Genomic DNA, 26918 nt, shown 5'->3' on the forward strand with positions numbered 1-26918 from the left:
ATATCCACTTCCCGCCTGCTAAAGAGGCCAGCAACCAACCCCGCACATTAGTTTGGTAGCTTAGGTTAGGTTAGTTAGCTAGAGCTTTGTCAAATGCCAACCGTCGGTTTAGCAATTACGGATCCCTCGAGCTTTGATAGGTCCGAGCTAGTCATTGCCAATCAAGCAGAGACCAATTCTTCTCTGTCAGTGTCAGTGTCAGTGTCAGTGTTGAGTGAGTGCAAGAGAGAATCAATGCTTGAAATACCAGAAGTCATCTCCACTCATAAACATGCTCCCCTCACGATACCTTCAAAGCGTGGGGTTGATTCTAATTGACCCCCAAAACAAAAACATGACAGCGGCTAAATGGCAAAACAACCTCCCCTTAGAACATCCTACCTATAGTACCTTACAGTTACATTCAGCCGGGACTCCGCAGTCCCATTCGCTATGGATCCCCTTGCCATGATCCCCGATATGCCCCTCTCCGCGTGACATCCACCGGGGCCGAACCGCGGATCGGATACGGGGGACAAACACCGAAGTTTCGGCTGGCACTCACCCGAACGGTGCTAACCACCGAGACTTTGTAATGTTTCGACGTATCAGATATATCACGTTATAGTCCAAAACAGACAATGATCTCTCTATTCGTCGGTTGCTTAACTATAAACAAACACGTACGCCTCTTTACGTCTTCTCCTTTCATACTGTACCTCAGCTACTACTACAAGACAACACAGTGTACGTACTCACAACTCGTCAATATCATCCATCCCCCAATATCATGCAAGTCATATTGGCCTATGCGTCTTGATACACGACCCGTCGTCATTGTGAAACAAAGACTCGGAAAACGCATTGAAACGCTGCACAGCCAAGACACATACACCCACCCACCCAACTCACTCACTACACCACAGCACGTAAGCATCACTCAGCAGTACCATGACAATTCGGGCTTTTGCTGCGAAATGATCTTCATGACACCTTGTACAGACTCTGCTCGGACGTATCACCGTCTCGAGCAACCTCAAACATATCCCCCATCCCCATATCCTCCACTAACACACGCTGATCTAGTTTCACCTCCATTACGCAAGCAACTCTTCAATGCTGTCATGTCACAGTCCACATGAAACAATAAACAGTTCAAAGGTGAAGAAGATTATCAATTGATGCCTGCCAGCTTTTACCACTGGCAGGGTGTATCTAACATTATCCTCCTCCCCATAAACCCCATCCGCTCAGTAGTAGTAGCCCGGGGCCGAGCGCCTTGAGCTTTGGCTCTTTTCTTTCATCACCGTGATTTCATCAGTCCTGAATACGAAACATCAAGAGGACTGTACAATCAATGTAAGGAAATGTGCCGAAATGGCAAGCCAAATAAAACGGGTGAGAAAAAAAAAGCGTCAAAAAAAACCGGAAATTGAGACCAATGAAAAATCCATGACTCTGTCCACTACCCCGGGACAGGTCTTTACTCCAAGCATAGGACGGAAAAGATGTATAGTATTTGTCTTCCTCCATCTCCGACAAGTGCTCTTCATGTCGTGTAGCAAATGCCGTGCATCTACCTCCTTTTTTTCCACCTCAAGGATCTAGTACGAAACTGGATCCCAACCACTAGACAATACTTTGTTCATAAGATAAGAACGGTATAGGCGCACAGTGAAAAGAATGAAAGTGATGTACTTCGTGAAAACGAGTGCGGGCGCAAGTAAAATGCCCAAGTGTGTGGCAGATATGCCGTGTCGTGTGCGTGCCTCTGGTGGTATAGAGAGCAACAATGCCGTGATTGAAACGAAATGCGAAAAGCAAGAGGCGTATCATACAATGAGGCGAGACCAAGCTGCAGTCTCACCTTGTCCTTATTCCAAATTACCTCGCCTCTGGACGGGATGAGGATCAAGACTGGGTGACGTGACCCGAGGAGTCCATGTTCAGTGAGCGGTTTGCATCATACCGAATCGCTCCTCTTCCAGCCGTCTCACGATATCCCGATCGCGAGCGGTTCGTGGGTCGGCGTCGATTCCAAGGATCGAAGAGATCCGTGTCTTGTCCTGTCCCTTGCTGTAGGACTGGCTCTGTGCATCTTTCTCGGCCTGGCCTGGGCTTGAGATGGGGGTGATTGGTGTCAGAGAAGAAGGGCTGCAGCAAGTGCCAGTCTTCCAGGCCTGCTCGAGAACAGTGGGAGACACTGAAGGACCATACTCGTTGGCGATGGTTGTCCAGAAAGATGCGCGGTGGGTTGAGTAGATGGAATGAAGGCGTGAAAGATCAACATGCGAGGCGTTGTGTGCAGGAGGTGAAGATGCGGGTCCAGGAGCAGGCACAACTGAGCAGTCAAGACGCAGGGGAGGTGTTGTTCGCTGAAGCGAAGCTGCGCGCTGGTGGTAGGCAGCATGTGGCATCTGAACAGGTGCGTCCATCGTCGTCGTATATGACTGGTTGGTTACAGGAGGTGGGAGAGACATGCGAGATGGTTTTGGGAGAATGGACGGTAGACGAGTGACATCGCTAGGTCCAACGATGCTGGGGAGTTGGATGTGGCTGGCAGTGTTGACGTTGCAGGGAGGAGGGCTATAACTTCGTACACTTCCGCCAGGAGAGACTGAGCGAGAGACAGTCTCTCGTGCAGGGCTGGGGACGTTCACATGGTGAGTCTGGGTGATATCGTTGGAGGCACCCGATGAGACTGAGGCAGCACGCTTGTTGCGTCGGTTGCTGCCATGAGAGAGCTGATGGTAGTGAAGACGGCAAGCCAACTCTGTCTTCTTGAGGTGGGCTGCAATGTACTTATATGGCATCTTCTGGAGACGAGTTTGGATGAGATATGACTCCTAAACCTCGTGTTAGTGATATGGTCCGGCACAAGTAAAGCAACATCGACTCACTTCCTCGTCGCTCCAAGCACGTCCACCGCCAGTCGACGAAGCCTTACGGTTCTTTGAAATTCCGTAGTCGTGGCGGTCCATGGAATCCCGAGATGGGATATAAGGCGCAGGGGCCTGAGCCATCTGATGTTGAGGCATGCCTGAGCTCATTGGTCGGCTGTTCATTGTGCTGCCTTGAGATCCGCAATGGGGTATCGTAAAGTACAAATCAGGTCGCTGAAAAGAATCGTCGTTTTTCGAAGGGTCGAAAGTCGTCGTATAAGCTGGTCTTGAAGAAGAAGCCAGGCCAAGTTGTGTGATCAAAGCGAGCGATATCGTTCAAATGCCGGATGTGCTGTTTAAGCCAGCGAGAATATTTAAACTCGAAAATACAGACACCGGAAAGGAAAGTCCTCAAAAGTTGATGAAACTGTTTCAGGTAGAATGAAACAGACTGATATAAAAAGGCGTTGAATGAAAAACCAATGACGGTTTTGTTGTATAGAAGGTAAATGGGTTGTTGTTGATGTTGTTCAAAGGAGTGTCAGCAGCCAAACCAGTTGGTCCAAGTTGGTACTGTTAATGAGTGTGTTGGAGCTAGCTGCGTAGAAGAAGTGAAGCAAGCAGAGCCGAGCCGGAAGAAGTGAATACAATTACAAGACGCAACAGCGTTTCTTGCTTGCAGAAGAGAAAAGAAAAGAAAAGATGTGAGGTTGAGGATGACAATCCAAAGTGAAGAAGAGAAAGAAGAGGAGGAGGAGTAGAAGTAGAAGTAGTTTATTAGAAGGGGAGGGGCAAGTGGTGTAGTAATAACAATAAGGTAGGGTACCTTACAGTGGACGGAACGGCAAAGATTCAGAAACAGGCACAATAGACAGTTTACAGCGGCATGCATACAGTAACAGGCTCACTAGAGTAAGGTACAGTACGTACGGGGCAGATTGCAACGGCCACGACGGTGGTGATGGTTCGGGCCATGGATTAGGATGCATGCATGGGCATGCATGGATCAGGGCATAACAAGGGTTTGCTCTCGCTGCTGCTGCCAGGGCCCCTGTTACATCTAACAGGAACAGTCTAACAGCGTTGACGAACGGGGGTGGGAGGCGTTCCAGGCCTAGACGACAGGACAGGGCATGGGGGTAAATTCAGGGCCTGCAGGGCATGGCATGTGGCTTGGCTGGAGTTGGGATGCTGCAACATGAACAAAACCAAAACAATACATCCATCGCAGACGGAACAAGTCGTGGATGATGATTCATCTTACAGTTCCTGTCTGGGACTCAAAACAAATACTGCTACAACCAGATCTGAGGCTCTAAACGGAGACAAACTAGACGACACTATACTATTTTAGCCTGGCCATAGACTGCGCGCGAGACGAGACTAACACAAGACAAAACCTGCAGTAATGAGACACCCAATTTCTGGGGTTTTGTGGTTTCTTTGTTTCTGTTTCGGGGGGTTCAGAAAAAAACCTCAGACGAAAAGAAAGTGAGCTTGTGAAGCAATAGCAACGATCGTAATATTACAGAAACGCCACCGATGACATTGGCTTGATACAAGTCTGCAGTAGTCAAGCCTCAATCGCGGTGAAGGTGAGATCTAGTCTAAACGGTTCGACAGATTAGGAATATGGAGCAAACACCACCGTCCGCCACTATCATGACAATCTTGTTGACTAGGAAGATGAGATGGCATGGTCCATCCCAAGCGAGCCTCAAAATGATCACTTACATGCTGCAACTGCAGCTGCACAACACCACACAAGAGAAAAGTCGTTGTCAGTGACGGATACAAAATCCGCCGCCTTGTCAAATCAACTCACCCTTGCCTGGTAAAACGGTCACCACCGCACGTAGCGTCTCCCACTGTTGAAGAAGTGATCCAAACATCCATTTACCACCCCCGGTTCAGTACTCGCTCGTACAACGGATATTGGCAGGGCCTGTGCGAGTTTTAAACATACTCTTCGCCATCCTTGGCATCCGATCTCTACAGCACAGCACAGCACAGCACAGCAGAAACTGTCTCCCGTCGGACCAGACACGCATATACTGTGCACTGTCCCTAGGTACTGTAGGTTTACGTATGGCCTCTGTGGGCTTTCCCTTGTGTTCGTTACTTGATAATCAATCACTTGTCCTATTCTTGAATTCAGTCAGTCAGTCAGTCAGTCAGTCTCTCTTTGGCGGGGTCGTGTTGCGTTACATCGACCTCAGCTTCAGGTGCGCGATGCGCGTAATAATTCAAGGTGCCCTTCCATTAGTTGATAGCCTTGTCTGACTCTCCAGCGCAGCACACAAACTGCTTCTTGGCAGCTAACCCTGGCGACCAGCAGGGGTTCATATATTGCTTCGTAATTGGACGGTCCCTGATTTTGATTTGCACCTCTAGTTCCTTCGACCTCGTGGTTTGGCTGTGGCTGTAATAATCCCGCTGACTGTCCATTCGAGGCTAACATCCATCGCGCGCCGCTGCGCTGTGATCCATGATCTTCTGGAGGACCGTGATTAGGTCCCAAGCTGTTGGCTGCAGCTAGCTAGCAGACTACGTACTACTACTGGCCCGGGCGTAGCAAGTAAACACGATCGGGGAGTTGGTGGTGTTGCTGATGCATAATTCTTGGTGTTTCTGTATAAGGCAGCTGAAGTAAAGGCCGCTACAAGGAGATGCTCCCCCCAAAAGCTTATCAAACCCCAAATGTTTAGTTAAACTAAGATCCGGTTTCGTTTCTCTCGCCTTCTGTTGGCTCCAGCAAGTAACTATCAAAAACTCGAGACGAGTCGAGTCCAGATACGTACATATTATCCTTCCTTGGCCGGCTTTGCACGGTGTTTGGTGGAGGGCATGTCATTGTAACCCTGTCGGCTATCGTTTCGTGATAGGTGGGTGCAAGATATGCCGTCCGTTTAGACGATGCGCACATGCCATCGACGCCCCGATTCACAAATTTGCGGGACGACAAGCGCCTGTCTAATTTCAACATGCAGTGACTTGTTTGCACCTTTATTAATTAATTAGACTTTAGGAAGTTTTATCTTCATCTGTTGTTGTTTGGTAGGATCAGGGCAAAACAACTTGGACTCTGATATCATACATATCACTTCTTGACCTGAAGCATCAAGATCATCATCATCATCACCCACCAAGTCTCTGGTCATGATGTTTCTTGTCTCAGAGTCACTATACACTACTACTCAAACCCATATAACGTTCCTTACCGTCGGTTTCGGTTTCTACCTTAACAAAGCCTACTAATCTCGCCGCTTCGTTAGCTGCCGCCGCGCCCCAGGCCCAAGGTTCAGGGATCCCCCCTTGAAACCCGCTAACGCACTGGCGTAATTTCACCTCGGTATCAGGGATTATATTAGTCCAAAAGAGATGGACATTTGCGAACTCTGTGGACCGTCCTCTGCTGATTGGGCGGCTTATTAACCTCAGAATACTGGTTCTGTGCTTTCGACACTTTGTTTTTACCTTGTCCGTCAACAGACTCTGTCCTTGTTCCTATTGTGGTCTTCTGTATCGTGTCTTGTCCTGGCAATGTGCCGTGCAGGGGAAACGAGCTGAGTTTGCGGCACAAACGGAAACATTCGTTCCCCAGTTACAGAAAACAAGAATGAGAAACACGGCCAAGCGAGACACAGGATGTACACGGATACTTCGATCCCGCTGTCTTACGCTGCTCTGATCGTCGTCCTTCCTTGCAATTCTGAGTGATTTGAATACGACTGAATCTATTCGTCTACCTATTCTTAGAGCCCTGGACGACTAACACGGTGTCATGGCAAGATGATCACCAGGTGGTGTCGGGCGGTCAACCGGCCCTTGGTAGCGAAATGCTTCTGTAGATTGTGACTCTGTGCGTGCGTGTAGGTAGTCGATCTCACTCCCCTTGTCCGAGATCTTTACGCGGCTTATGGAGTACCCCCCCATGCATATCGTATTGCAAAGCATTGGATCCTTATGAAAATACATATGCACTAGTGCTCCGTACCTGCAGCACGGCTCTGCTCTGTGGCGCTAAACAAAACTGCGAATACCTTCAAGCTTCAGATATCTGATGCACACTTCTAACATGACAGCGTCAAGAGAAACACATTCTCCAGCTCGGATCGAAACATTGCCGGAAACCGGGTGCTACTCTACCGAGTTGGCAGGAGGTCCCATGACGCCGGATAGCTGTCGTTCCTGTGTGAGCTCGAGTCTGAAGCAGCGATCAAACACGTCCAGATCCCGAAACTCCAAGATCTGAGATTCCCAGATAAGTTTTAGATAACCTCAGTTTTGGGTTTCTTCCATGCAACCTCGCATGCATACGAAATCCCGATACATAATTCCTCGACTATTACTATTGACTTAATCCTCCTCTCTTAAGCGCTAAACATTTTACGCTGTCAAATGTTTGCCAAGTCGCAACAGTTCCCTTCGTAGACTTACCTCGGCAGTGTTTCAGGAGTCTGTGCGGTTGAGATGGTCATGGCTGTTTGGGTCCCGGACTGGGGGCCCTCAGGCTGTCCTGAGAAAAATGTTCTGGAACTTTGCTCTGCACGGGGACAGAGATGCAGCTATCGTGAGTTGTTGGTCAAGCGGCGAAGGGCCGTCTTTTTTTTTATATATAGCGGGATATGCTTGCGAGAGAGCACTATGTACGTGTAAGTCCACAAAACACCTGCAGGGTTCCGTGTTGATGATAATTTCGTTCGGGTTTTGTCTTTATTGATTGTGCTACTAAAGTAAACTCTCCATAATATAAAAAGACTTTTTTTTAAAGTTGTTTACGTGTTTTGTGAGATTGCTCATGACACCGGCAGATTCATCTCGTGTTTGTTGAAGGTTTCTACTCCATGGTTAAGCAATGCCTTGTGTTCTTTGACGCCACATGTCTATCTTGCAGGGCTGGCGTTTCAATATTCACCGTTATATAAGCTTGTAGCTTGAAACGCGACCAGAATGTTTGAGATTCCCATTATCCAGACCTACTTCCAGTCCATACCCAGAAGTTCCCCTACCCACTGGAAGCGTAAGGTAGAAGCAAGGGTCCTGATCGCTTGGCCCTACGGACGGCTCAAGAGGTGTCCGAATATTTCGACCAGCTCTTGCAACCGGGGTGGTTTCATCCGCGGGCCTAACCCTCGAGGAACAAAGGTTTCGAAACTTGATGGTCTAATGTAACTCAAAAGAAGGCTAAAGCACCGATGCACTCCGTCTCGAGCTCTGTTGTTGTTGTTGTTATCAGGATCTTTGCTCACCGCCGCAAACTCGTATCGCGGGCGACAATTTTGCCTCGGAATGTATTTCCCCGATATCCATATTAAGGCGTGTATGTTTCGTTCGCATGGGGAGAGTGCCCCGTGCTCCTCTTTTGTGCTTATTTTATTGTTGACGTGGGACATCAGGCCATCCCAGATTACAAGCGTGTTTCGAAGCGGGCGGGGATCGGCAATGCAGCTGGAGATGGCGGAGGAAGATGAACTCGATGGAGTTTGATGCCGGTGCCGGATCGTCGTGTGAATGTCGAGATTTGGTTATCTCGCCGTTGTCTTGATCTGGTAGTTCTGATGCATTCATCGTTATCACGGCTTAATCTCAACGTTCGCCACCGTTAGGGCTTGAAGGATTTCATGATTCATCCTGCTGTGCCGGGTAATCTACCAGAGGTCAGATCATAACTAGGAGGAAGAACAGTCGGAGATTATGAACCGTAGTCATTCTTAGCATCATTTTAGTCTGGTTTTGCTATGGATACTCGAATCCAATCAACCCATCATGAACTTAGTTTCCTTCTCCAATTGATTTCATCAGAGTTTTTATAGTGTTTTTTTTTTTTTTTTTTAGTTGCCGTCAGCCTTATTCAGGGCTATCAAGCTTTTAACTTCTCTAACAGAGGCTTAAACAGTGAGGCCCCTATAGTAGGCCAGAATCACAGAAGTCAAGATCAGTTAAGGTTTATTTGCCTCAAGTGGCGCAATTGCTGCCTTGATCAAGCAGTATAAATACCGCCTACAGGTCCATAGTGTTAATATACTATGCCTATTGGAGGACTTTCTCTTATGGTGTCTAAGAGGATATGTTGTAGTAGGCCTACCCTGGACAACGAAGACGAGTCTGGTATTCTCTTGACATTCATCAATTGTGTGGCTGTTTTATACGTCAGCCATTCTGTATACTTGCATTTAAATATATAATTCTCCCGTTATTATTGAATGAGTTCAGTATCTTTGCCTGCGTGGATACGGCTTGTGTTCGAGGTGTGCCCATGACAGTGAAAGGCGGCATCATAGGTGCGGTTGAGGAGAAATGGAAAAAAAGGGGGGTCGACAGCCTCGACAGGTAAACAAGCAAAATTACTCAAGCTGCATCTCTACAGCATCGCAAACATTATATTAGCCCATATCCGTTTGTATTAATTGCCACCCGTACGATGGATTAAAAACTCCGAGTCCCGGATCCGACGATGGAGGGACTTGAGAGGTACACAGATTCAATGTCACGATCTTAGCTCGAGACGCGACCAGATTGCCGGGTATACCCCATTGTGTACAGTACTTGTAGGGTGGAGAATCGGGGCAGATCCATCATTTCGAGAGATGCGGCTCTTGAGGCCAGCCATCCTCAAATGGCACGTACCGCAAGACAAGGTACATAGGTTCAAGAAACGGTGTCGAGACTACATCTAGTACAAATCTGTCATTCAAAGTGAGCTTATTTTCAACAACACCTCGTGGTTGTTGGAGATAAAGTATGAATTGATCACGTAGAGTGGGGATGACATCTTGACATCCGACAACAGAACGAAACATGAAACTAACAAACATAGGAACGTGATAGACGACATATGAATAGTTGCAATAGTCAAAAGAATAGTAGAGGACACGTGAAAGGACCGCCTTATCCTACCAATGTTATCGCTGTATCACGCAATGCAAAATGACAGCACGTCACGTAGATAGAGGCTGTCAGTGGCTGCTAGAACTAAACACGAAAGCCTCATCAAAGAGATTTGATCCGTTGCGACAAGCGAAATAGAGGTTGAAAAACGCCGACAGCCGTATAATTAATCACCAACAGGGATTCATTGCCTGATGGGTTGATATCGTGAGATTAGACCAGTCGGTGAATTATTAGACAAGGAACGCCATTGACAAGGGAGAAACAGATCATGTCAGATAAAAAAGGTGACGTACGCGATGAGACTACCTAGACTCATTAGATGAGCGGGATTGGCAATTGCTGATACCAAGGGCAAATCTCTGCCACTCATCACTTCAACTGATTGAATGCCTGATTCTATGATAAACTTGTACGACGATAACTGAGGCTTGACCAAAGGTGGCTTGGCAATTTACCGGATCAACCAAAGAAACGAGAGATTTTCATTAGCGGGCGGGGAACGAGAGCACGTACCTCTCAGTACTTGTTTTCGGGATGTTTCCTGCTGGAAGAGATAACATGCTCGTCATCGGCGCACTGTATGAGTCCGAATAGTTTATGTGGCGAGAGACAGTGTGATTATAGAGCCAAATTCTAAGCTATTCGCGCCTCGGAAGCGTCGGTGACCCACTTTTAGCGCAAGCGTCGTAGCTTTCTGTCACGCCTGCCCACCTCTTTTCGCCCATTCCATTCTCCCCTTTCCACCAAAAAAAAGGGTAACCCACGACTACCTCCCCCTCCCCAGGTCCCAGCGACTTCCAAGGTCCTGCCCGAGTTACTTTGCTTTGAGGTACCATCCATCGTTCCTCCCTCCCCCAGACAGACCTGTCTACCTACGTCTTTTTTAACCTGCCGCATTCAATCCACCTCAAACTCGACCTGACGGAAACAGAGTTGAACTGAGGTGAGGTATCTATCCATTGTACAATCCATACCTTATACGCCCAAACCTCATCCTCAGTCAACCTAGTTGTGGATCCACTCACAGCATCTGTTAAGGCTGAGTGAGGTATCTCTATCTCTCTATCTCTCTATCATTCTGCGATTGCGACCTGCGACAGGCGAGCAAAACGACTTGACTTGTGACTCGACTCTTACATTGTGTCGTCACCGTCGCAGACAAACAAGACGCGCATTTGCTTGCTCGTTCCCCCTGGGCCTTTAACTCAACTCAAGTAAGCATTTGCTATTCTATATCCTGTCCCATCATCCAATGCCATTTCCTGGGTTTCATTCTCACTCATTATTGCGTCTTTACTCGTTGAAATGAAAACCTGTACATGTTTTTGAGCGCGCGTCCTGTATCTTCCGTCATTGCCGAGTTGAGACTGAGCATAAACTCGCTCACTCTATTCACTCAATGACTCAATACTTCACCCATCATCATCAATATCACCTGTCGCATCGCATCGCATATACCTACCTGCCCATTGTCTTGTCACGACCACATTCCTACGTTTCTGTTCGCTACGTACCTCACATCACTCGCGTCTTATCGCAGACACGTTACGCGTGTGTCCGCCTGTCCTCTCTTTGTCCGGCTTGCTTGCATTTTCCTGCCTCGTTATAGCCCCAGCCCCAATCAATCTCTTTTCGCTCACAAGCGTCTGCCTCGTCTCCAACCACCCCCCCAAAAACAACGGGGCACTCGCTGCCAATGTATTCTACATACCTTCGCCGAGGCGCACGCGAAAAGCAACACAGCATCTGACCGCGCACACGGTTTAGACACGTAGAGCATCGCGCAAATTGGATTCCGTTGAAAACGAACAATTTTTTCTTTATTTCCACTCTCACCACTTACACGCCGATACTGACCCAACCTTAACCAGCGCACAAACGTTGATTGCAAGACAAAAAACCCTGATCATCACGACCAGTTGGTACTTGCGTGGAGAAAACAAACCGGCATCCCACCACATCACGTTTCAGTTTTTTACCAACCAGATCCCGCGGTTGTGTTTCCTGACGCCCTAAAATTCACCTCCTAGCACAGATCTTGTTGAGTACTTCGCAGATACTCGAGATACTCGTCTGTACCTCTCTTGTATCGACCTGGTCACCCTCACGATACTGTGACTGATCACTGTCTAAATTCTCTTAACTTTTAACTCAACCATATTTCACGGATCAAGTAGTCAGACTTTCGCCCGTGAGTACCAATACTTTCTCTATTGTCACCACCTGTACTCTTGGTCACCAAAACCAAGAAAAAAGTCCCGCGTTTTGCGCCATCGCGCTTCTGGTGTTAATACGGAGAGAAGCACTATGAATCGCAACGCGATGCAGGCCGAGCAGGTGGACCCAAGGCTGTGGTTACAGGTATGCTGCGAATGTTATGAAGCGACTATTGTCCCGTTCCTGTCGAAATTCGATATCGACAATAGTTGCGCAGCTCAGACCCTGGTCGCGTCACCCCCAGTTTGCGCGTTCTTCAGACCCACGTTGGTTGATACACCAGTCAGAGTCATGATATGTCTTGTTGTATCGCAGACGCTAGCGTCAGCGTCTCACGACTTTCAACATCATGTTTCCTTGCTTATTGCCGATGGTTCTTTGAATTTGATGGCTAACTGGTGCCTTTTAGAACATGCAGCAGTGGCAAGTCGGGCCTGTCCCGGAGTATGTCTACACCAACTCTCATCAGCCAACCGAGATGCAGTAAGTAATACGTCCTTTGATGAACGCTTCTTTCTTGGACGAGGTACCACACCCTCTGTCGATTACAAGTGTAATACGACTCTTACTGTTTCGTCACGGTTTCCCTGGCTTTATAAGGTCCTTGGTCGGTTTTTTCGAATTGTGTCTCACGACCCATTTCACCACTGATAGACCTGGCGCCTACTAAAGCTACACAAGTAACTTTCTCACATGAAAGTACCTCCAATGCCTGTAGCTTGTGGTTGTGTCGACTACCGAGCCCATTCATATTGATAATGAAGCCCTATGATTGGGAGCCACCCTGCTGACCTGCGTCTCTCAATAGCAACCCTCATCAGTACCAGAGCGACATGACTCGCCGTCCTGAGAACATGGAATTCCGCTACGGCGCCCCCCAACCTAATATGGCACCGCAGCAACAACAGCAGCCTCAACAGCAGCAGCAGCAGCAGCAACATCACCCGGCGCCTGTTCAACCTCCTCCCATGAACGTTCCTCAGCAGCCTCCAAACGGTGCTGCACCTCCTCAGCAAGTACCTACTCCCACTCCAGCGCCAGCTGGTCGGTCACGAAAGAGGCCGGCACCTGGTGCCGCTGGACCTCCTGCCACAGCTCCTCCTCCTGCCCCTGTTACCCCATCTCAAGTTCAACCTCCTGTCGCAGCTCCTCCCCCACCCCAGGCGGTTCCTCAACAACCACAACAGGTTCAGACAGATGATGCGAACGCAGCCCCAGTTGCGCCTCCACCGGCCAAGAAAAGCCGGACTAATACCCCCTGGACACCACAAGAAGAGTTGCGACTGAAGCAAATGCGAGATGCTGGCAACAGCTGGGCAGAGATTGCCAAGGTAAGACCCGCAGTGTAACCTGGGTATGATTCATGTGCTAAAACATGACGTGCAGACTTTCCCTACCAGGACAGAAGGATCTGTCAAGAAGCATTGGTACAAGGTATGCTCAACCAGGAAATGAACGGGAGGATTGATGAAGCTAACTAGATTTAGGACATGCATTATGCTGAGTTTGCAGAGGACGAGGTAGGCACCATTAGCCCTTTTTGTTGAACGACAAAGCTGACCTCCCCTTTATCAGAGCCAAGCGTTATTGAACGCCATCAAGGAGTACGAGAACAACAAGTGGAAGTCAATTGGGCAGAAGGTCAACAAACCTGCCAAGGTACGAACCCTACCCCCCGGAACTTGAGAAAACATGTAAGGTGTTGACATATGACGTAGGCTTGCGAACAGTACGCCAAAGAACACTTTCCAGGTATGTCCCGACTGCTCCGTTTTGACGACGGAGATTGAAGAAGCGTTCATTGAAACTGACATACATAGATTTGTTCCCTAATTCCAAGAGATAGGGGCGAACCGCAAGGTGGCTTTGGGGTCCTCTTGCAAGCTTCGTACTCCTGTGAGAACTCGAGAGCCAAGAGGATGATCTTTAGCCCAGACTTCCTTACTGCACAGGGAAAATACACAAAACAACAAAAACAAAGGGAAAATTAGCAGTGGCGTTCTGCACCATTTCTATGCGGGAAACTGTTTAATGTTTGTTAATTGTGGAGTTGCCTCAAATGTTTTATGAGGCACGGCGGACAATGCCTCATCGGCATTGTTACCACTCTTTCGGATCGGGATACGGAAAGGACTGGAACTGGGAACTGGCGCGTAAAGGTGGAAAAATTGAAGACGAGGAGCAGCGTATGCACCTGTCGAACTGGCCTATAGGAGGAGAGTGTTACAAAGGAACGGGACTTGTGATATGAGCACGTCTGTTGGTGTAATGGGGAGAGTTGAAGGAGGATATGGCTATCTGAGGTTGAGGTTGCAGTTGAGAAAGACGAAGCCGTTTCAAGACGGACCGAGTCGGAGGGACGGAAAGGAAAGGAAGGATGACGGCAGTGTGTGTTGTTTTTTCCCATGTCTTTTTCCTTTTCGATTCTGGTTGTGAAAGGATGGGACTGTTCGATTTTAGGTTCGGTTACTTATACCCCAATGCCTGGAGTTGATTCCTTGCACACAAACATTATGGCCCTCTGAGTGATGCTTCGTGAACTGAACCAATTGCCCGTAATGAAAACATGATGCATCTGGGGACACACCGTACATATCCTGTATATTAGTCGCTGTTTAGTTTAATTTGCGAGGACACAAAGCAATTGCCATTATTCTGCACCTACTACTTAGTCTTGCTGTACGATAGCAACAACTTACGTTGATGCTTGGCCACTGTCAGGAAGTTGGTGTTTGGCAGGCCTGTAAGATTGACCAGGGACCGCGGCGTGTCCCCTGTAGTGGGCCCTGGGCTATCAGCCTGGGCTAGGTGCAGTACCTGGGCTGGGCTACTTGTCGGGTACAATGGGATTGTGTGACGGGAAATGGCGTGCCAGATGTAGATGTGACAACGGCGATGCATGATGGCGTCGAAAGGGTTTTGGAAGGTTTTCGAGTACCAATTCATCATGGCATCCATTGCTAGTGTGGTTATTGCATTGAGCTCTGGCGAGAAGGGTAAAATGGGCCGGAATGAAGGGGGCGGTACGTATTATGATGGGCAGGGATGAGTCTATGACCTGAAATCTGGGGTGATATGGATGGATGGATTGAATGGTAGTGATGTTGGTTCGCCGAATGCACGGGCTTTGGACTCACGGCTTGTGGTATTGTTGAAGGAATTGGAGATACAGTGAGGTTGTAAATGGAGTCGAAGCTGAAAGTTTAATATATATAGTAGGTAACATTTCGGGTCTGAAGATCAAGTCAAACTCAATCGATTTGGTTGAACTTTGTTGGCGGACGAGGTTATTTGCGACCGCGGTGATGCAACTGATAATAAAGTGATTGCTTTGCTGTAAGAGCTCAGAGATTGAGGACTGTTGTATCGAAGACGTGTTTAATGGACTGGATATTAGAGGATTCCATGGCTGTAATTGGTCTTATTACAGCTGATATCTATACGATGATGCTCCTGATGGATCACCAAGACAGTCACATCGCCTCTGTTTAGGTGTATGGAGTTCAGGGGTCAAGCCAGGATCAGGCGCGTGATCTTAGACGAACCGATCACCAAGTTTGAATAAACTCGAGCTGTCATTGGCCATTTCTACAAGCTTGGACAGTGTTATCTCCAGAGTGGTTTAGTGTGTTAGTGCGTCTAAACGAAAAAGGTCATGTCTCGTGTCTCTCGGCACGAGAGGCCCGCTCTGCCAGTCTAGCCAGTGCGCGAGTGAGTGAGTGTGAGCGCTGAGGGGGGACGGACAGATACGGACGGGGCCTTCTTCTTTGGGAGATTCGCTTCTCTTCTTTAATCCCTCTTCTCTTCCCTTTGGCTCTATCCTTTCCCCAGATTTCGCCTTCTGTGGTGTTGATAATCCTCTTTTTTCTTTTGCACTGTTTTTGCTCATCGTTTGCCTTCTTCCTAATCCAAGGGAGGACATCGGTGACACTATCAATCGTTTCTTTATCTTCTCGTCGCCTATTTATCTCTCGCTCAAGTCACACAATCGAGTCCCGATCGATCGAAAAAAAGCTACTCGCAGAATCTACGCGATAATTTCCAAATCAGACACTCGCTTTCTGTGGAGTTGTCCGACATCCTTCTGCTCTCGTTAAGAAGGAAAATCCTGCGTCTTCAAGGGAGATTTCTGGAAAAGGGACAATCTTTTCGGATCGAGGACGCGCAAACTGTTTTGCGGCCCGCATTCCATCGCCCTTTATCACTCGGTTCAACTATCAATCAGAAGCCCGATAAAACGGTCGCTATCAACATCACGCAAATACACCTTTAATCACCGACAACAGCCCAAGTCGCTCGCTTGCTGGGTTGTTTCGACTGTCGTTCTTGTGTCTACTCGATTCAACAGCAGTCGCTACCTGTTTTCGACACTTCAACGTCTTATCTACTCTTAATAGCCCGATCAGATCATACCATAATACCGAACCCCTAATTCGAGGGCGCACCCGCATTAAAGCATCAGTTACATCTGTTTTTGCCCGACTATTTCATATTCATAATGTTGCGATCTCTTGTTGTTGCTGCCCTTTTGGGCGCCAGCTCTGTCGCTGCTGTCAAGTGCACGCGCAGCAGCCACTGTCCCGAAGACTCGCCATGCTGCTCCAGTAAGTTTCCTGCACAAAGTTGATGATATCTGATATCTGACATGTACCAGCCTATGGTGAATGCGGTGTTGGTGCGTACTGTCTGGGTGGTTGCGATCCCACAATGTCCTTCTCACTCGACTCTTGTGTTCCTGCCCCCGTCTGCGAGGACCGCAAGATGAAGATGAACTCCCTCGATTCAATTGTCGATATCGGCAAGTATCTTGGTGATTCTTCAAAAGCCGACTGGGTTGCACAGGGTGAGCCTGTTGTTTTCCAGAACAACGTTCTTCTTACCATGCCCAAGGACAGTGTTGGCACTCTGCTGTCTTCTACTGTCTACATGTGGTATGGTAACGTCAAGGCTCGCTTCAAGACCAGCCGTGGCGCTGGTGTCATTACTGCTTTCATTCTCTTCTCCGACGTCAAGGATGAGATCGATTATGAGTTTGTTGGTACAGAGCTCGGCGATGCTCAGACCAATTATTACTTCCAGGGCATCACCAACTGTAAGTCATCCCCGTGTCGTGTCACACAACAAGGTAGCCCCTTGTTCGTGGCACAGCCATGAATCCTCATGTGACTGTATGTTGTACCTGACACGGCTGACATTCTGATAGACGAAAACTCCGAAAACATTACGTTGTCTGACACCTTTGCCAACTTTCACGATTACGAAATCCGATGGACTCCCGACAAGATTGAGTGGTGGGTTGATGGCAAACTCGGCCGAACTCTGCAGAAGAGTGACACGTGGAATGCCACCTCCAAGAACTTTGACTTCCCTCAGACACCCTCTCGTGTGCAGCTTTCTCTGTGGCCTGGTGGTAAGGAGGGTAACGCCGAAGGTACTGTAGCATGGGCCGGAGGTCCTATCGACTGGGATGCTCCCGATATCCAGAAGAGTGGTTACTACTTTGCTACCTTCTCCGATGTTGAGATCGAGTGTTACAACGCCAAGTCTGGTCCTGGCACCAACTCTGGTACTAGTTACTGGTACAAGGATGCTGCTGGCACTAACGACACCATTGTTGACGGTGACAAGAGACACACCATTGCTTCTCTGATGGCCACTGGTGAGGACATGGACAAAGGAAAGAAGGAGGACAAGAAGAAGGATAGCAAGGACGATGACAAGGACGATAAGGACAGCAAAGATAGCAAGGACAAGGATAACGACGACGACGATGATGATGAGCCTGCCACTATTCCTGGCGGCAGCAGCGGCGCGCCATCCAACGACCACGGAGACGATAGCAGCTCTGACAGCAGCTCTGGTTCCGGTTCTAGCAACACCCCCTCGGGCAACCCTGACGGCGACTCAAATGACACTGAGCCCGCTGACACCACCAACTGTGAGACCAACAGCTTTAACCAAGACTGCGCCAGCTCGGACTCTAGCAAGAGCAGCAGCAGCTCAGATGATGGAAAGGGCTCCAACGCTGGCACACGGAACGGCGCAAGTGCTCTGGCCATTATCATCGCCGGTGGTGCTCTTTTCTGGCTGTAGTCGGTGATGATGGCGTTTGATGTCGGCCCTGCCACTCCTCCCATTAACCTCTCTTTTTTCCCTTACCACTCCTATATAGCATCTCACCGCACGTTTTCTGTTTAGCATTTCATGACGGTCGGCATTGAGATTTCGTATGTAATTTCTTCTCTTTCATGTGTCCATATTCTGTTAGTAGAGGGACAATAATGGTAAATGGTATTGCATGGGCTTCTTCAAAATGAGGTATTTTTGTTTGTTTGCTGTGCATGTGATGGCATGTGAAGAATTACTGGGCGGCTTGGTTATTTAAATAAGTGATCATCTGGTCTATGCGCCTTGTTATGGAGAAGATGTGTGTTTGGGATTGAGTAGAGAGGATGGGTCAGCAGACTCCTACGGATTTGGTGGCATGATGAGGACATCCGTGTTAAGATGACAGTTACTAAAATCTCACGTGCAAGCGAAGGATTAGTTAATGAAAGTAATGATAATCCGACCTGTCAGTAAAAGCAAAATCGAGTAAGCATAACCATTAGTCAAAGCGTTGAGGAACGAGACAAACCATGGCCTCGAAGAATGGCCAACCAATTCAGCCCTACTCTGAATATGAACATTCATGGCATCATTCGACTTCAAGCTGCGTGGCCGGAGAAGAAAAAAAGGCTTTTTACCGCTGATCCAATCCCTTCTCATCTTGGCGGTCTCCTATAAACGCGAACCCCCTGCATCTCAGCTTCTAAGCGCTGGAGTCGCTATGCTCTGGGCCAATTGTCATGGGGGGAGGATCAGTGGTGAAACTCGACAGGCGTGTTTGCTGACTGTGGTATCCGTTTCGTTTCATGCTGCCGTGGACATTCACTGGCTAGCAGCCCTACAGCCACTGTAGCACAGCCCCTACAGTACCTTACGGACATACATTACCCCTGATCAGCGGTTGGTTGATCGCTGCTGTTCTTCCAATCACTGACGCTGCGCCTCCACTGCATGGAATGGGATGTTCGCCTTTTCACCAGTGAACAAGGCTTGACAAGAGGGGATTTCTCTTGTTCCCAGTGACTGTGCATCTGCATGGATCACAGTCCTTTGTGAGTGAGAATGGTTCACTACCTGGTCCAGGTCTCTGGAGGCTGAGGCTTACATCTGTAGCTATATATGCTCCAAACCCCCAGCCATTGATCCTTGGTCACTCTATTTCTCACAGCCGCAATACTTTTTGCTAACATCAGCCTCCCTTCATTAAAACTACCAACACATACTTAAAAAGATTGGACTGGTTCCTGTCTCTTTTATAGACATTTTTGGCCTTTTTTCAGCTTTTGATACCCTATTCGATATTGATTGTCGATCGCTATAACAGTACCTATACTACAGTGCTATACTACACTACGACGTTGAAACGAAACAACACAACACAACACAAAACAAGACACGCTTCACACAACAAAGATGAAGTACACTATCGCTGGCCTCTTGGCCACTCTCGCTACATCTTCCTCTGCGCTTCCTAACATCGCACGCAGCTCATACCCAACCGCCTCAGCATCTTCATCCGCTGCTGCGCGCATCCTCCTCGGAAACTCTGGCCACATCTACGTCGCCGACTTCAGCCCCAAGACGGGCAAGTTCGAGCTCACTCTGAACCAGGAGATCGAGGGCGGTAACTCATGGATGGCCTACTATGGCTCCGACTTGCTCTACGCTGTTGACGAGAACTCTGATGAGCTGAGACTCTTCAACCTTGATCTCGAGGCTAATAAGCTTACCCTCAAGACTAAGAAGGCCGGAAGTGTCGGCGTTGTTCATCTTGAGTTCAACTCTGATAAGACACGCCTTGTTGGCGCTGCTTATGGAAATGGTACCATTGATGTTTGGAACACTGAGAAGGGTGGTCTCGAGTTCGTCAAGACTCTCAAGTCTCCTGGAAAGCTTGGTCCTGACAAGGAGCGCCAGGCTGCCTCTCATCCTCATCAGGCCAACCTTGATCCCTCTGGTCGCTACTTTGCCGTTAACGATCTCGGTACTGACTCTGTTGTGATCATCGACTCCAAGGACGACGCTTACAAGATCGCAAAGAACATCCCCGTCGAGGCTGGCTGCGGTCCTCGACATGGTGTCTTCTACCCTCGTGGTGGAAAGAAGGCTACTCACTACATCGTTGCTTGTGAGCTGAGCAACCAGGCCCTCGTCTACTCTGTATCCTACGAGGAGAACACCCTTGCTTTCAAGCATCACCAGTCTATCTCTACCTACGGCAAGGACGCTCCTGCTAAGGACCCCAAGACCGCAGCTGTTGGTGAGGTCCTTCTCGCTCCTAACAACAAGGACGTTTATATCTCCAACCGTCTGTCCGGAAACGAGACCGACTCTATCGCTCGCTTCACTATCGCCGAGTGCGGAACTCTCACTTATGCTGATACCGTCTCATCTGGTGGTCTCCTACCCCGTATGATGAGTTTCAGCCGAACTGCTAAGCACGTCTTTGTTGGTAACCAGAATGGTACCAGCGGTCTCGTTGCTCTCCAGCGAGGTACTGATGGCAAGCTTGCTGAGAAGCCTGTCGCTACGCTTCCTGGCTCTGCGTTCGGTGAGCCTTTGTTCGGACCTCAGTATGTGCAGCAGATCCTCCTGAACTAAAGCTCGGAGATGTCCACTGTACTATTCCTTCTTCTTCTTCATGGCGCTTTTGGTGTTTCTCGGGCTTGATAGACCCTTGGAAATCGGGCACATTGTTTTTTCCACAAAAAGATTCTTGTTTATTAGTCAATCAGAGAAATTGACATTTGCTCTATACCCTGGTATCAGAAAAAAAAAAAAAAAAAAAGACAACGCCTGCTATTCGTGATGAAAACCCTGTTACACATGTGATCATATACTGCACTGTAATCCGTACACTCCTATCCCACTTAATCTGAACTTGAATCGCTCGCCATGCCAGCTCCTCCACGCCCTGATGTATCTTCCAGACTCTCTTTGACATGGCGATACTCTTCATCTAGTATATCTGGATCTGTGCACTTGTAAGCTGTCTCAAAGTCAATGAGAACAGCATCACCATCTTGTCTGATGAGGAAGTTGTGCTTGTTGATATCGCCATGTACGATGCCTAGATCATGCAGCTTTTGCAGACTTCGCTGGCATGTGACGAGGTCTTCAGGTTCTGCAGTCCGAGCATTGTGAATCTCTTCGAGGAGGAAACCAATGACTCGCCCGTTCTCGTGAATATGGCCGAGAAACTCAGGACCGATGCCTCGACCGTGGATCCATTCGTACGAAGTCGTCTCAGCAGCAAAGTAAGGAATCTCCCATGGAAACTGCGCAAACTTTGCGAGTACCGGTGTCTTGAAAGCAGGATGCGATACACGATAGAGCGTTTGGCGTACACGCTCGATCTGACGGAGCTCGAGATGATCTATCATAACATCATGCCAGACATTTCCAATCCCAGGTAGACTGCTTCTTCTCGTTTCGCAGAAGAAAGGCTTCCCTGTATGTCCGTCCTTTCCGACACGGCCCTCGTTCCAGTCTCCGGGGGGAAATACAGGGAGTTGAGGGAGGAGTTTTGGCTCGTATGTGCGATGTTCAGGGTCTATGAGACCCCCGTCTAGTGTGACGTATCTTACGTGGGCGCCGTCGACGAGGAAGCGATACTCGCTCTTCTCGTCTGATTCAGAGTCTGCAAGGACAGCGAGAAGTCTGACGTTGTTGTTGTGTTTCATGATAGAGTGATGGATCGATGAGTAACCATAAAGGTGAATACCCTTATGGTTATGGTTATACCGGGTAGTATTTGTATATCGTAGTGATCAACACGCGATACAAGAGGTTGATGATAACGCGTGGGGGTTATAGTGAGCCACAGAACCACGTGTGGAGCTGATATGTTGAAGATTGATGATTTATAGAGAGAGTGAGCTGAGCTGAGCTAAGAGGAAGAAGGAGTCTTTTTTATGATCGAATAGTCTACCTAGTCTACGGAGGGGCTTGCTTGGATAACCTTTACAGGTCTGGTCAGGTAATGCAATGCGTGCTTCTCGGCAATCTGGACCTGGACCTGGACCTGGACTGAACTGAACTGAAAGTGAGGAGAGCAGAGGTGGGAATTGCGCTTTGACTCGTATATAGTGTCCCAATACTACCTGTACGGTCGACAATTAAGCGGGGGGTTCAGTTTAAACGAGTCTTGTGATTCTAGAGCTGATGAGCCGTCGATTTCTGGTCGTGTTGATCAGCATTTGGGTACTGCAGAGCATCGTAAATGCATGTATCTATCCGCTGCATCATGTTTGCCAACGAACAGGTGGTCAATACATCGTCAGCCTTCTTGGACACAACTTGGGGTCATTTCCCCTCTGTTGATCAGCTACTGAATAGGGCAGAGACTATGCCCGGAATACACGGATCAGTGCCGATAGGAACGTGTCTACCGCTGTAGACTAAGTTAGCTGATAATAAGCGAATCTGATAGTACTGTATGGTCCGCTCAGCCGAGTCATGGCCCTGTCTGTCGTGTAAGTGAGGCGGTTTCCATCCCCTGAATATTGTCATGGGGGGTTTGACAGGGGTAGGTAAGTTAAAAAGCCCTCAACCTTTGGATCTGAGAGAGAGAAGAGAGGAGAGGGAAAGAAAAGGAAGCAAAATAATGAACTAGTGCAGGATGATATTGGAGGTTATGCTGATGTTAGTTGAGCCTCAGGAAAAAGCAAATATGATCATCATGCGCCATGACCCTTCTTTGGCTATGGCTTCAGCTCTAGACTACGGATGGGATGGGATGGACAGAGTGATGTGATGTACGGAGTACTTCTCCAGGTTCTTGGTACAGCAAGTACTTGGTTGATATCAGGTTACATTCTGGTCCCCAATTGGTATGTTGTTTAGCGATACAACGTGCATGCACCGTTGAATGGTGTCGTACGATTGGTAACGAGACGTTGATCGAATGCCTCAAATGGTAGATTGATGCGTTGGCATTGAAGCCACGGCAGATGTCTCTTGTTAACACCTCTCTTCATTCATTCATTCATTCATTCATTCATTGACTTCTTCTTCATCTTCAACTTGTTATAGTCATGTCCATGTTTCAGCCTTTCTGCTGCTTAGATCAAGCACAATATGTCTAATATCACATCGAGTAACATCTCGATAGCCTCACATCACATCATATCATAATGGATACAATTATCTATTCTCACTACACGCATCTACCTCAACTCACATCGCACAACATTCTCACCCCCCGCAAGATCAACCGCCGTAACAGTAGCCATCGCCGCACAAACCTCGCCTCGGAGTCCATTGATTGGGACATGAATGCACGCACGTCTTGGTCTTACTCTCACTGCACTCGTCGGGCTGCAGCGCCTATATGCATGCATCCCTCCTCCATGCCGTTCCTCAAAGAAACCCTCTCTCTCCTCTCACACCATCCATGTTCAACTGCCTGCCATACATACACAATTTCTGCCTGATCCTGATCCCGTTATCGTAGACGTAAACTTAAATATCCTTCTCTCTCTCTCGCTCCCTCTCCAGGCCTCACCCGAGAGAGATAAGTATCTTTGTCCTGCATCATGTTTTGTTGATTCCGGTGTCGTTGGACGCCTCCCTCCCGTTTTTGCACTTTCATATCAATGCTTTGTTGACTCTGTTTGTCTGAAACCTGTGAGATTTGATGTATATCCCTATATCCTCGCCTCATCTGCAGGCTGCCCGACGCCATGGATCCCCAGCCATTCCTCCTCATCCACTCACGAAGCCCTTCAGTCATATTAGCCCATATCCATATCCCACTCTTCTTATAAGGAGACAATTCTCTGATAACCCAACTACGAACAACAACATCAAGATTGGACTCATTGTGGGCTTTACCCTTGCTGCGTTCCTGGCTATTGTCATCACCTTTTTGTACTTCTACTACAGATCTGCACGGTTTACTTTTAGGAAGAAGAAACATCGCAAGCACCATCACCAACACCACCACCATCATCATCATCATAGGAGGCATAAATCGATGAGTAGTGGAGGCTCGAGACATTCCGATAGGAGTGCTGCTCCTGCGGATGATGCACCTCCACCTCCACCTCCACCTGATAAGCCGGCAGATGGGTAGTAGGGGGAGTAGTTCTGTCTTTTGGTAAGTAAATGCTATGCTCATACTTTTATATATCCGAGGACGAGTCTAACGCAAGCTTAGATTTCTCTATTTCATGTATATCCTTTGAGTGTATTAGTGCTTCGTTCTTTGACTTCCAAAAGTAGAGTCCCAGGGCACCATGTTTGTGTAGTTGGATTCATGTATCGTATCATTTGTATTCTATCAGCCCGTCATTGAGAGATATTCATAAGCTTCAATAGTGTCTCCCCCTAGTATATCATACAGTCTATTCCTCTTCATGTGCAGTGATCTAACAAACAGAAACAACATCCCTCGCCCGTCTATGCCAATGATGTCCAAACAAGAAAGGATTGTTCAGTCCATCATGTATCTGAGGTGCATCCATCTCATTCGGTGGATGGAATGGATGGAGATGACAAGGGTTGGGAATCTGAAATATCGGCTCCGGTCTTCGAGGGCCTGAACGATGATGTCGTCGTCCGCGGTGAAGCCTGTGATGTCGGCAGTCAGGGTGGTGATGGACTCCATGGCGGTGATGTCGCTCACGACACTCAAGCTCGATATCTTCAGAACCATCTTCGACACTTGCGTTGAAATGTCCTATGATATGGCGCCGACGGTGCGAGCGGCGACGATGATGGCGTCTCTGGCTGTTGTTCGTCCTGAGCTGCTTGAAGATGTTCCAATTCCATACAAATAAACCGACTCCGATAACAGCGGCGAGGAGAGTTAAACCGACGACTATCCCTATGATTTCCGGAGCTGTGTCTCGACGATGAAGCTTATGAAAGGCTCTAGATAGGAGAAGTTCCAAGTCGTGAGCGTCATTGTAACCTGGTGTTGTTGGCTCTGTTGTGTGTGTTTCTGTTGTGATATATGGTGCCAGGTCAATGTGAAGTGTTGATTTATTAGTGAGACTGATGGAAGGCATAGTGAATGAGAGAATATCTATGAGGATGGCACGTCTATCTCATTATTTACAGAATGAAGAGAGCGGCTGCATGTCTATATACCTAGGGAATAACCTGCTTTCTCAATTTCAGCAACATATCGTATCCATCATCATACCTCGCCAGTTGAAACCAACAATCAATGACTGATTTCTTTCTTTCATCCCTACAAATTCCCGACTGGCTCCCTAGTCTCTATGTACATGCAAACAAGCACCCCATCAAACATCTGCAAGGCACCGATTCCTGATGCAGCCCATCAAACTTGACAACATTCTTTGTCGTAACCCATATATATTCTAGAAGACTGCCTAACACGTTTGCAAAGACACAACAACAAACATAACAAACTCTCAACCTTGCACCAATGAGTATCATCGCATCTCCCTCCTCCGGTCTCTCCGTCGTCTTCTCTCCTCAGCCTCAACCTCACCCTCCATGACCCCCCTGATCTGTCCCAACGTGCTCCCAATGACATCCTGCAACCTCCCGCCCTTTCTCACAAAGCGATCGTAAAACTCGCAGTCCCGATGTTTGGCGCCTCTCGCGTTCAAAGAGATTATAGTGCTCGACATGGCCTCCAACTCTGTCTTGAGGGTCTTGAGATCTAGGTCGCGCTTGTATCGGCGTTGACGACGACGACGGCGGCGCTCTTCCTTGTCTTCGTCGCGACGAGGTTCGTAGGGTTGGGCATAGTAAGTCTCTTCTGGACGAGGAGATTCGTAGTATGGTTCTGCAAAGGTAACGCGGTGGCGACGTCTCTTTCGACGTTCTTTATCAGATCCATACTTGTCACCGTCATCTTCAGCATCTCTACTCCTCGGTGCCTCTCTGCTCCTATCCTTATCCTTATCTCTCTTCCTCTTCTTATCCTTCTTGCGATCGTCGTCTCTTCGGGACTGTTCATTCTTCCCGCCAAGCATACCGAGAACGAACTCAGCTACACCACGGAAATCTTCAGGGTTGATCTGGTTTCCGCTTCGTGTGCCATCTCGAGTTCGCTTCTCAGAGGATGATTGACCCATGGCTTTTCTGGCGGCAGACTTAGCAGCGGATTTGGCCAAGTTCTTTGCGAACGTCTCCATGAAGCTGGGATCCTCAGGAGGTCGAGAACGTGAAGACTGGTCCTGACGACCAAAGAACTGTTCGGCAAAGCGGTCCATTGGGGTGTCTTCAGGTTCGTCTCTGAGATGGTTCAGAAGAGTCTTTGATATAAAGTAGAGAAGTATGGAGCAAAGATGATGCTCGTCGTCGCTATCGTATTCGTCGTCTTGGTCTTTAAGATTGTCCTTGGGCACCTTGGGCACGGACTTTGTATCGGCTTCAACCTCACCAACTTGTGTCTCTTCTAGCTCGTCCTCAGACTCTTGCTTGATCTCTGGGTCCTTTTGAGAGATCGAGTCGTGAGCTGCAGCAACGCTGTTGCTTTGTCCCTCGACTACTTCTCCAGACCTTGACGAAGGATTATCCAGGTTGTAAGTATGCTCAAAGAATGCTAACAAAAGAGAGTGAAGAATGCAGAGAAAGTGCAGATTAATCAGGCGAACGGCTTGTGTAGCGGATATGCAGTCGCCTATATAGGGATATATACTCTGTGACACAACACTGCCATAGTGACAGCAGCCACCCGGCGGTCGCTCAACTATTTAAACATGTCAAAGTTGAATCTCACAGTGATTTTGTACCCATGAGGTACCAAGTCAGGTGAGTCGCGTCAGGTTCGTGATGGTTGAGACTGAAGATGATACATTTATGAGCCTTTGGTCACGAGCCTATTGCGGCAATGCAGGAACATGACCGCGCTGA

The 26918-nt window shown here is 48.3% G+C and overlaps 6 protein-coding genes across 6 annotated transcripts; 3 read left to right on the top strand and 3 right to left on the bottom strand.

Annotated features, from left to right (window-relative positions):
* Positions 1-1925: 1925 nt before the first annotated feature.
* Positions 1926-3044, bottom strand: J7337_005413 (uncharacterized protein; the record flags this gene model as incomplete). The annotated part of the gene is made up of 2 exons (XM_044823092.1): positions 1926-2825; positions 2880-3044. 2 exons carry the CDS (start codon positions 3042-3044, stop codon positions 1926-1928), a joined length of 1065 nt encoding a protein of 354 aa, XP_044681583.1.
* Positions 3045-12805: 9761 nt separating this feature from the next.
* Positions 12806-13658, top strand: J7337_005414 (uncharacterized protein; the record flags this gene model as incomplete). Its single annotated transcript, XM_044823093.1, has 4 exons — positions 12806-13303; positions 13359-13406; positions 13460-13492; positions 13548-13658. 4 exons carry the CDS (start codon positions 12806-12808, stop codon positions 13656-13658), a joined length of 690 nt encoding a protein of 229 aa, XP_044681584.1.
* Positions 13659-16470: 2812 nt separating this feature from the next.
* J7337_005415 (uncharacterized protein) lies at positions 16471-18065 on the top strand (the record flags this gene model as incomplete). The annotated part of the gene is made up of 3 exons (XM_044823094.1): positions 16471-16576; positions 16627-17064; positions 17176-18065. 3 exons carry the CDS (start codon positions 16471-16473, stop codon positions 18063-18065), a joined length of 1434 nt encoding a protein of 477 aa, XP_044681585.1.
* A 1428-nt stretch (positions 18066-19493) lies between these two features.
* J7337_005416 (uncharacterized protein) lies at positions 19494-20681 on the top strand (the record flags this gene model as incomplete). The annotated part of the gene is made up of 1 exon (XM_044823095.1): positions 19494-20681. One exon carries the CDS (start codon positions 19494-19496, stop codon positions 20679-20681), a length of 1188 nt encoding a protein of 395 aa, XP_044681586.1.
* Positions 20682-20950: 269 nt separating this feature from the next.
* J7337_005417 (uncharacterized protein) lies at positions 20951-21763 on the bottom strand (the record flags this gene model as incomplete). Its single annotated transcript, XM_044823096.1, has 1 exon — positions 20951-21763. One exon carries the CDS (start codon positions 21761-21763, stop codon positions 20951-20953), a length of 813 nt encoding a protein of 270 aa, XP_044681587.1.
* Positions 21764-25486: 3723 nt separating this feature from the next.
* J7337_005418 (uncharacterized protein) lies at positions 25487-26724 on the bottom strand (the record flags this gene model as incomplete). Its single annotated transcript, XM_044823097.1, has 2 exons — positions 25487-26685; positions 26712-26724. 2 exons carry the CDS (start codon positions 26722-26724, stop codon positions 25487-25489), a joined length of 1212 nt encoding a protein of 403 aa, XP_044681588.1.
* Positions 26725-26918: the final 194 nt, after the last annotated feature.

This window comes from Fusarium musae, chromosome 4 (genome assembly GCF_019915245.1).
Source record: "Fusarium musae strain F31 chromosome 4, whole genome shotgun sequence".
NCBI lineage: Eukaryota > Fungi > Ascomycota > Sordariomycetes > Hypocreales > Nectriaceae > Fusarium > Fusarium musae.